The sequence below is a fragment of the Ovis aries genome, chromosome 7, assembly GCF_016772045.2.
Source record: "Ovis aries strain OAR_USU_Benz2616 breed Rambouillet chromosome 7, ARS-UI_Ramb_v3.0, whole genome shotgun sequence".
Taxonomy (NCBI): domain Eukaryota; kingdom Metazoa; phylum Chordata; class Mammalia; order Artiodactyla; family Bovidae; genus Ovis; species Ovis aries.
This window is the reverse complement of record NC_056060.1, coordinates 51,978,357-51,989,368: the sequence shown is the minus strand read 5'-3', so window position 1 is coordinate 51,989,368 and position 11,012 is coordinate 51,978,357. Positions and strand designations below refer to the sequence as shown.

General features: G+C 39.5%; 1 protein-coding gene and 1 long non-coding RNA gene across 3 annotated transcripts in view; one reads left to right on the top strand and one right to left on the bottom strand.

The window, feature by feature from the left end:
- Nucleotides 1–11,012, top strand: part of LOC132660041 (uncharacterized) — a 127,407-nt gene that overhangs the window by 8,178 nt on the left and 108,217 nt on the right. The window lies entirely within an intron of this gene.
- MNS1 (meiosis specific nuclear structural 1) overlaps nucleotides 1–11,012 on the bottom strand; it is a 144,771-nt gene that overhangs the window by 111,891 nt on the left and 21,868 nt on the right. For both annotated transcript variants that reach the window (XM_060417885.1, XM_060417886.1), the window contains exon 4: nucleotides 409–607. In XM_060417885.1, coding sequence (XP_060273868.1) covers nucleotides 409–607 — 199 coding nt within the window. The remainder of the gene's footprint in view (nucleotides 1–408; nucleotides 608–11,012) is intronic.

Sequence of the window (11,012 nt, the reverse complement as noted above, 5' to 3'; positions counted from 1 at the left end):
GGGAAGATCCCCTGGAGAAGGAAATGGCAATCCACTCCAGTATTCTTGCCTGGAGAATCCCATGGACGGAGAAGCGTAGTAGGTTACAGTCCATGGGGCTGCAAAGAGTCGGACACGACTGAGCAACTTCACCTTAGCAACCACCCTCCAGGGGAATGGTAGATGAAGAAGGCAGCTACCTGCAAAGGCCGTCAAAGGGCCCAAGCTGGCTGTGAGCTCTTGGAGCCAGGCAGAGAAGTACAAGTACAAGGATATTTCCATAGTTCCGCCTTCAGACCCAGCCCTGCTTTTCCATTCCCAGAGGGGAGAGAGGAGCAGGGAGTGTGAGAGGGAAAGAGAAACAGAGAAGCTGTATCAATCAAGTGATGCAGCTAACAGAAGAGAATGGGCCAGAAATTCTGTAACAACCTCGTGCTTACGCTCAGTTGCTTCAGTCATGTCTGACTCTTTTGTGACTGAGTGGACTGCAGTCTGCCAGGCTCCTCTGTCCATTGGATTTTCCTGGAGTGGGTTGTCATCCTCCTCCAGAGGATTTTCCAACCCAGGGATCGAACCTGCGTCGGCTGTGTTTCGGGCTTTGCAGGTGGATTCTTTATCGCTGGGCCACCTTGAGGTAATAGATGGCAACATGTATAAGGAAATGCAGTGGAAAACAGTTGATATCAGAAAGTATTATCCTGCTACCTTATCATCTATTGACCATCTACTATATGCCAGTCATTTCATATATAATTGTCTATAATCATCAGAACAACCCAGTTCATTTTACCAAGAAAAGATTCTAAAGAAACAACTTGCCAAGTTCACAAAAAGGGCCCGTTTTTGTGAACGGGACAGAGTTTTTGTCCCCAGTCTGTCTCCCCAGCTTATGCTCTTTTCATGAGCTCAGTGTTTCTCAAACTGTGGATCACAAATAGTATTTAAATAAAAATAGAATAGCATAGAAAATATTCTAATGCATCAAATCTAGTAAGATGGGTATTGTTTTGTGAAACATTTTAGTTATTAGAAGAAAGAATGGATGTATATAAATTGGATCATAACCTAAAATTTGTTTCTTATTTAATGGGTCAAAGTCAAAGAAGTTTAAAAACGGAATTAGATCACATTGCCTCTCTTTCTCAATCTTAGGGAGATTCTCTTCACTTCTGAATTACAGCAAGTTTCACATTTTATGGAATGTTTTCCACAAACTATACCAATCCTGTCAATGATTATGAAATATATATCAGTGATCCTCATTTATTCTTTCCTGTGTGAATCTAGCCTTCAGGTTCGCATTATAACTTATTACTATAATAAAACATACATGTTAGCAATATATCATAAATTATATAATATACTTTTAACTTATACACAATAAAATATGTAATATACTAGTGGTACACACATTATACAATTTATATTCTACATAGTATTTATAGAACAAGAATAGTAACTATTGAGTACCCAGTACTGGTTGATCTGTGTTCACATAAGGAATAACAATTATGTTTTGTTTCAGAGGCAGAGCCTTCCCCACTTTGGAAATATGGAGAGTGCTAGGGGAAACTCATCTAGGCATAAAAGCTGTGTCTGTAGAGAAAGGAAACAATGGTTTCAGTCCTAATTTTAGAAGCACTCGGTGCCAAGGAATCCAATTCCAGATAAACAGATACATTTATGGGAATCAGGCACCAGATCCTTTCATCTAACCTTTCTTCTTGGAGACTGCTGGTAAGCTTGAATTTGTTTGGTCTTCTGTGCAGTGTTTCTTGCCCACATAACAACTTGGCTAAGGCTAAGGCACTTCAGTCGTGTCCGACTCTGTGCAACCCCATAGATGGCAGCTCACCAGGCTTTCCCGTCCCTGGGATTCTCTAGGCAAGAACACTGGAGTGGGTTGCCATTTCCTTCTCCAATGCATGAAAGTGCAAAGTGAAAGTGAAGTCGCTCAGTCATGTCTGACCCTCAGCGACCCCATGGACTGCCGCCTTCCAGGCTCCTCTGTCCATGAGATTTTCCAGGCCAGAGTACTGGAGTGGGGTGCCATTGCCTTCTCCGATACCAACTTGGGGTTCAACACATACACGGGAAAACCTCTATTATCGATAGGTTTCAGTAGACAAGGTACTGATGGGAGACTGACAGAACAACCAGAAAAACAAGGCTATATCAGTCATACAAGGAAATACCAGTCATAAAAGCAGCCAGAAAAGGAAGCATAGGAGTAAATAGAACCAGAGTGAAAGAACATATTGCCTTGTGTTCTGTGATTGCTCAATGTTTCATCGGATCTCTAGTGATTTCTATAGTAATTCACCCATGGCCACAATTATCTACTGTACACCTCTTCATAACACAATCCTGTTCCTTAGAGTTTTCCTTTCCTTGTAGATATACCTAAGACATAGCAAAATTACAACCCTCTAAGGCTATTCCAGCCTCTTAGTTCTTCAAAATCCATTATAGTTCCTGGCATTTGATGACCTGAATCAAGTTAATGTATTTTATTGAGTCCATAACACATCAACGGTAGGATGCACTGTTATTTTATTCATCAGGAAAGAAGAAAAACCTCTGCCAGTTAAATTGGCACATCATTAATTTTAAGAACTATCCCAATTTCAGAAAGGTTAAAATGAAAGAAGAAAGTATATCTTAGCATCTATGAAACATGGAATTTTTTTTCCCCACAAAGGAGCAGACTTTAGGAATCGTAATAAAGGGAACTACAACAACCAATGAGAAACCATTACTATGAAACCCTCACCAGCAGAGTAGAGTCCTAATTCTTTTTCAAGTTATTTTTTATCTCCCTGTGGCATCAACCAGGGTGATAACTACACTCTGCATCAGCTAGGGTCTTCTGAGATGCAGATGGCAAGACCGAATTGGTTGCTCAAGACATTCATTTTGGGAAGGGTCTATAAAGGATGAAGGAGGAAGGGAAGTAGAGGGAAGCAGGGAGAGGCTTCAGAACTGTTACAGGTCTGACACCTGTAAAAGGAGAGAAGAAACAAGACTGGAGGAGCCTCAAACTGTAGCACAACTGAGAGTCTCTGCCAGTCCCCAAGCAAAGACTTTGCATCAGAGGTGTGCCATGTTGGGTTCAAAATACTCAGGCATTGGCTGGGAGCAGCTTCAGGAGAGCACTGTCATGCTGAGCCCTGCCACAGTGACAATGGCATGCCACCATGCTTCCCACATTTCAGTAGCTGTCCCATCTGCTGATCTTATAGGTCATCTTTCTTGTCACTGCTACCCTATTCATGTGTGTGTATGGGCTAAGTCACTTCAGTCATGTCCGACTCTTTGCAAACCTATGGGCTGTAGCCCTCCAGGCTCCAAAAATACTCTACACATCAGCTTTCTCTACTTACATCTTACAATCAGGCCCATAGTATCCTTGGGGAATGGCATGGCCTGCAAGTTACCATCAGGACTAGGTGTCATTCACACTATCAAATGGAGACCCCTGTCTTTCCACAAGTCCACAAAAGGGCTGTCCTTGGTTTCCAGGGTTCCCCTGTTCAGTGTGCAGACTGGGACACCGTCTGCCCCTCCCCACACCCCTTTGCTGCATAAGTATTATGAAACAGGCTTCAAATCTTAAAAACTGAGGCTTAGAAACTCTTTTAAGGAGACACTTATGAGATGAACTATCAGAAGCAAACCATGTTCACACAATATTTTGGACTTCTCTGGCAGTCCAGTGGTTAAGACTCTGTGCTTCCAATGCAAGGGGCACAAGTTCGATCCCTGGTCGGGGAACTAAAATCTTGCAAGCTTCATGGCATGGCCAAAAAAATGCCAAATCAAATAGTATTTCACGATCACTTGCAAAGAGACTCATAAAAGCAACTATAAACTCATAAAAGCAACTGAACTTATTTACAGGAGGCAGTGGCAGGGACAAACAGTGTCTTTGACCTCGAACAAGTCATTTAACCTTCCTGATGTGTGTTTCCTCATCTATAAAATGAAGAGAGTGGGGTAGATGATCCTTGAGGCCTCTTCTAGCTCTAACATTACATGAAATAAAAGTCAACTTAGAGATTAATTGGGTTTTTCAGCCTCAAGCAATTAATTACACTGTTGCTGCCCTTTAACAGACCCATCACAGAAGAAAATTACTCAGCTGACAGATTTTAATCTTCACCAACTCATGTTGACTTTAAGTCCAGCACTATTTTTTAAGATTTACAAATTAATGCTTTCACAACAGGTTCAACAGCATTCTGGGCAAGGAATTTGACCTGACAGACATATTATAACACTAAGGCCATTCTTTTCCATTAAAAAAAAGTCCTTGTGCTGACATTTTTCTGCATTAAGAATCTCATCAGACACTCCACCAGAGTTTTATAAAATGATAAACAGTAGTTTTGTGAAATTCTTAACCGATTTCTGAAGTGCTCAAGGGCATCTGATCAGGGATTTTATTTCTTCCCACACCTACTTCAGCTAATTCCATTGTGTTTCTTTTTCTTCTTTGGCTTCTGTGTTTCTTTACATAGCCTTTACCTTGGGTCAACACTGAATTATTAGTAGAAAAGATGTGGTTAATTTTCTAGCAAAAAAAAAAAAAAAAAAACAACCAGTTTTGATCTCCAGTTAGTAAGGACATGTTATCCCCTTTTGACATCTTTTTATTTAGACAATGCTATATTTTCCTATTTTCCTTTAAATATTAATTAGTATCTAATTTAGATTTTAAAAATTAAATCCCATAACATTTAATTTATGGAACTTTGACTTCTGATATCTAGTTTCTACTTTTATATCACTACTACTTGCAATGGTAATAATCCTGACATACAGAAAAGTATGGAGAATAATATGACACCCAAGTTTTTATAACTCAACATAAGAAAAACTATGGAAACTGTTTTGTGTACTTGCATCCTGTCTTACTTCTTTCTTCTTGAGATAACACTGTATTTAATAGCATTTACCATTCTCATGTAGGTCTTATACTTTTAATACCAGGAATCTACCTCTAAAAAATATGTAATATTATTTTGCATACTTTAATGATAAAACTGAGCCATACTTCTGCACATTGCTTTTCATTCCACATCATGTTTATGAGGCTACTCCATAGTAGGACATGTACATCTACTTTGTTTTCTCCAAGCTATGGCTTATATTTTTACTTTCTCTAAAATCCTTTTAATGCCAGAAATTTAAAATCTACTATAGTCAAATTTATCAATTATTTCCTTTATGTTTTATGGGGGGTTGCCTTATTTAAGTAATCCTTTAATGATGTAAGTTCATAAAACTTTTCATAAACCATCTATAATTCAGCTAAGATTTACATCTCTTTATATAATGTAACATAAGTGCACAATTTTATTATTCTTTTGTCCATATGGATAATCATTGTCTCAGCATCACAATCTTTACCTAATAATTTACAATGCACCAATTTCATGGTTTTAATAACTGTGTGTTTCTAATAATACTTTAATGTAATATCATACAGAATTATAATAATACTTTACCAGATTTGCTGTTTTTCAAATTTGTCCTCAATTTGTATATATAAATTTAGATTTCCCTTCCAAGTTTCATGAAAAAATAAAACTATTTGGAATTTGACTGGAATTTCATTTAATCTATGGATCAATTTGGAGAAAACCCAATATCTCTATGAGAGTATGCCTTGCCATCCTAGTACGTGGTACATCTTTATAATGTCTTTTAAGAAATCTTTTATTAAGTTTTGTAATTTTCTTTATAAAGATTTCAGGCCTCTTTTTGTTAGGTTTATTCTTCATTACTTTGTTGCTGCCACAAATAATATCTATATCATTTAAGGTTCAAGTAGGAAACAGCACCCTCATTTGGGTCATTTACAAAGATATAAGCAGGGTTAAGGGAAACCAGAAATTATTCAGTATCAAGGGGAACTGTTACCACTTCTAAACCTAAAGGCAAGAGGAGGAGGCAATTTTCTAGAATTCAAAGCCAAAAACTGCTCCATGGACAGAGCTCTTGATGGGAGCTGGCATCTCCGGTCAAGGTATACAGTCAGCCAGGAACAACATCACAGGGAGAGAGGTGAGGCAATATAAAACCCATCTTCTTTGCCCTTCCTTGATCTCCCACTGGTTAATGAGAAGACTCTCATCACAAATCAGTAAGTCATTACCAACCATGGATTAGAGTAAATAGTAAGTCTGGAGGCAGACATCCATCACTATGTCTTTTACAAAATGAATGTTCTGCTTATTGCTGTTGTATAGAAATGCAAAACATTTCTGCATATTGACTTTATATCCACTGCTGCTGCTGCTGCTGCTGCTAAGTTGCTTCAGTCGTGTCTGACTCTGTGCGACCCCATAGACGGTAGACCACCAGGCTCCCCCATCCCTGGGATTCTCCAGGCAAGAACACTAGTCTCGCTGAATCCACTTATAATTCTTAACATTTATCTGTAGATCCCCTTAAGTTTTCATATTTGTGTTTTTCCTTTCCTTTCCTTATACCATTAAAATTTTTTCTATCCTTATGGAACTGGCCCAAACCTACAATAAAATATCAACTAGAAGAACTAGTAGTGGCAACCTTAACTTACATGCTTGACATCTTATCTCTAAGTATGATGTTGGCATAATATTTTGTTTGTTGCTTTATTATCACAAAAGCATTATATGTATATTGTTAGAACATAAGGATATAGATAACTAAATATAAGAACACAACACTATATTTTTTCACCCAGAGATTATGACTATCAACACCTTGGTGAACCACCCATGTATATAAAGATTTTAACAGAGACTATACTGTATATGGTGTAATGTAAAAGTGTAAAAGTTACATATTGAAAACTGCTTTTCACACTGTAGGTGTTTTATGTCGTTTGTGAAGAGTTTTAGTCCTGAATGAGAATGCAGTTTCATTAATTGGATCCTTCCCTTACATCATCATATACAAAAATTAATCCAAAATAAACCTAAGACCTAAACCTAAGAGCTAAAACTGTAAAATTCATAGAAGAAAACAGGGTAAAAGGTTTATGACAGCAGATTTGGCAATGTTTTCTTGGACATAACGTCAAAAGCCCAGGTAACAAAGAAAAAAATAGATAAACTGACTACATCAAAATAAAAATCTGTGCATCAAAAGACACTATCAACAGAGTGAAAAGGCAATCCAGAGAATAGGAGAAAACATTTACAAATCATCTATCTGATAAGGGGTCAATATCCAGAATATATAGAGAACTCTTGCAATTCAACAACCGTACCAAAACCCAGCCAATTTTTTAAACGGACAAAGAATTTGAATAGATATTTCTCCAAGGAGATACAAATGGCCAACAAGCACAGAAAAAGACCCTCAGCATTACCAACCACAGGGCAATGCAAATCAAAACCACAGTGTGAGACTACCTCACATCCACTAGGGTAACTACTGTTTAAAAAAACAAAATAAGAAAACCACCATTGTTGGCAAGGATGTGGCAAGTCAGAGCTCATGTGGGTGGGAATATAAATGGTGTTGCTGCTATGAAAAACAGTTTGATTCTTTATTAAAACATTAAGATAGAATAACCATACAATCCAGCAATCCTACTTCTGGACATATACCCAAAATGACTGAAAGCAAGTCTTGAAAATTTCTACACCCAAATTCATAGCAGCATTATTCAAAAAAGTCAAAAGGTGAAAGCAACCCAATTGACCATGGATGCATGAATGAGTAAACAAAATGTGATATGTATATTCAAGGGCATATTCAGTTTAGTTCAGTCGCTCAGTCGTGTCTGACTCTTTGCAACCCCAAGAATAACAACAGGCCAGGCCTTCCATCACCAACTCCCAGAGTTCACCCAAACCTAAGTGCATCGTGTCAGTGATGTCATCCAGCCACCTCATCCTCTGTCATCCCCTTCTCCTCCTGCCCCCAATCTCTCCCAGCATCAGCGTCACTTCCAATGAGTCAAACTCTTCGCATGAGGTGGCCAAAGTATTGGAGTTACAGCCTCAGCAACAGTCCTTCCAATGAACACCTAGGATTGGTCTCCTTTAGGATGGAATGGTTGGATCTCCTTGCAGTCCAAGGGACTCTCAAGAGTCTTCTCCAAAACCACCGTTCAAAACCATCAATTCTTCGGCGCTCAGCTTTCTTCACAGTCCAACTCACATCCATCCATGACCACTGGAAAAACCATAGCCTTGACTATACAGACCTTTGGTGGCAAAGTAATATCTCTGCTTTTTAATATGCTATCTAGGTTGGTCATAACTTTCCTTCCAAGGAGTAAGCGTCTTTCAATTTCATGGCTGCAGTCACCATCTGCAGTGATTTTGGAGCCCCCCAAAATAAAGTCTGACACTGTTTCCACTATTTCTCCATCTACTTCTCATGAAGTGATGGGACCAGATGCCATGATCTTAGTTTTCTGAATGTTGAGCTTTAAGTCAACTGTTTCACTCTCCTCTCTCACTTTCATCAAGAGGCTTTTTAGTTCCTCTTCACTTTCTGCCATAAGGGTGGTGTCATCTGCGTATCTGAGGTTATTGATATTTCTCCCGGTAATTTTGATTCCAGTTTGTGTTTCTTCCAGTCCAGTGTTTCTCATGATGTACTCTGCATATAAGTTAAATAAGCAGGGTGACAATATACAGCTTTGACATACTCCTTTTCCTATTTGGAACCAGTCTGTTGTTCCATGTCCAGTTCTAACTGTTGCTTCCTGACCTGCATATAGGTTTCTCAAGAGGCAAGTAAGGTGGTCTGGTATTCCCATCTCTTTCAGAATTTTCCAGTTTATTGTGATCCACACAGTCAAAGGCTTTGGCGTAGTCAATAAAGCAGAAATAGATATTTTTCTGGAACTCTCTTGCTTTTTCCATGATCCAGTGGATGTTGGCAATTTGATCTCTGGTTCCTCTGCCTTTTCTAAAACCAGCTTGACCATCTGGAAGTTCATGGTTCACGTATTGCTGAAGCCTGGGTTGGAGAATTTTGAACATTACTTCACTAGCATGTGAGATGAGTGCAATTGTGCAGTAGTTTGAGCATTCTTTGGCATTGCCTTTCTTTGGGATTGGAATGAAAACTGACCTTTTCCAGTCCTGTGGCCCCTGCTGAGTTTTCCAAATTTGCTGGCATATTGAGTGCAGCACTTTCACAGCATCATCTTTGAGGATCTGAAATAGCTCAACTGGAATTCCATCACCTCCACTAGCTTTGTTCGTAGTGATGCTTTCTAAGGTCCACTTGACTTCACATTCCAGGATGTCTGGCTCTAGGTGAGTGATCACACCATCGTGATTATCTGGGTCTTAAAGATCTTTTTTGTACAGTTCTTCTGTGTATTCTTGCCACCTCTTCTTAATATCTTCTGCTTCTGTTAGGTCCATACCATTTCTGTCCTTAATTGAGCCCATCTTTGCATGAAATGTCCCCTTGGTATCTCTAATTTTCTTGAAGAGATCTCTAGTCTTTCCCATTCTGTTCTTTTCCTCTATTTCTTTGCATTGATCACTAAGGAAGGCTTTCTTATCTCTCCTTGCTATTCTTTAGAACTCTGCACTCAAATGGGAATATCTTTCATTTTCTCCTTTGCTTTTTGCTTCTCTTCTTTTCACAGCTATTTGTAAGTCCTCCTCAGACAGCTGTTTTGCTTTTTTGCATTTCTTTTCCATGGGGATGGTCTTGATCCCTGTCTCCTGTACAATGTCATGAACCTCTGTCCATAGTTCATCAGGCACTCTGTCTATCAGATCTCGTCCCTTAAATCTATTCTCACTTCCATTGTATAATCATAAGGGATTTGATTTAGGTCATACCTGAATGGGTAGTGGTTTTCCGTATTTTCTTCAATTAAGCCATGCCGTGTGGGGCCACCCAAGACGGACAGGTCATGGTGGACAGGTCTGACAGAATGTGGTCCACTGGAGAAGGGAATGGCAAGCCACTTCAGTATTGCCTTTAGAGCCCCATGAGCCATATGAAAAGGCAAAATGATAGGGTACTGAAAGAGGAACTCCCCAGGTCAGTAGGTGCCCAGTATGCTACAGGAGATCAGTGGAGAAATAACTCCAGAAAGAATGAATGGATGGAGCCAAAGCAAAACAATACCTAGTTGTGGATGTGACTGGTGATAGAAGCATGGTCTGATGCTGTAAAGAACAATATTGCATAGGAACTTGGAACGTTAGGTCCATGAATCAAGGCAAATTGGAAGTGGTCAGACAAGAGATGGCAAGAGTGAATGTCGATGTTCTAGGAATCAGCGAGCTAAAATGGACTGGAAAGGGTGAATTTAACTCAGATGATCATTATATCTACCACTGTGGCCAGAAATCCCTTAGAAGAAATGGAGTAGCCATCATGGTCAACAAAAGAGTTTGAAATGCAGTACTTGGATACAATCTCCAAAACGACAGAATGATCTCTGTTCATTTCCAAGGCAAACCATTCAATATCATGGTGATCCAAGCCTATGGCCCAACCAGTAACGCTGAAGAAGCTGAAGTTGAACGGTTCTATGAAGACCTATAAGACCTTTTAGAACTAACACCCCAAAATAATGTCCTTTTCATTACAGGGGACTGGAATGCAAAAGTAGGAAGTCAAGAAACACCTGGAGTAACAGGCAGATTTTGCCTTGGAGTACGGAATGAAGCAGGGCAAAGACTAACAGAGTTTTGCCAAGAGAACGCAGTGGTCGTAGCAAACACCCTCTTCCAGCACCACAAAAGAAGACTCTACACATGGACATCACCAGATGGTCAACACCAAAATCAGATTGATTATATTATTTGCAGCCAAAAATGGAGAAGCTCTATCAGTTCAGTTCAGTTCAGTCGCTCAGTCGTTTCTGATTTTGTGACCCCATGAATTGCAGCATGCCAGGCCTCCCTGTCCATCACTAACTCCCAGAGTTCAATCAGACTCACGTCCATCGAGTCAGTGATGCCATCTAGCCATCTCATCTTTTGTCGTCCCCTTCTCCTCCTGCCTCCAATCCCAGCATCAGAATCTTTTCCAATGAGTCCACTCTTCGC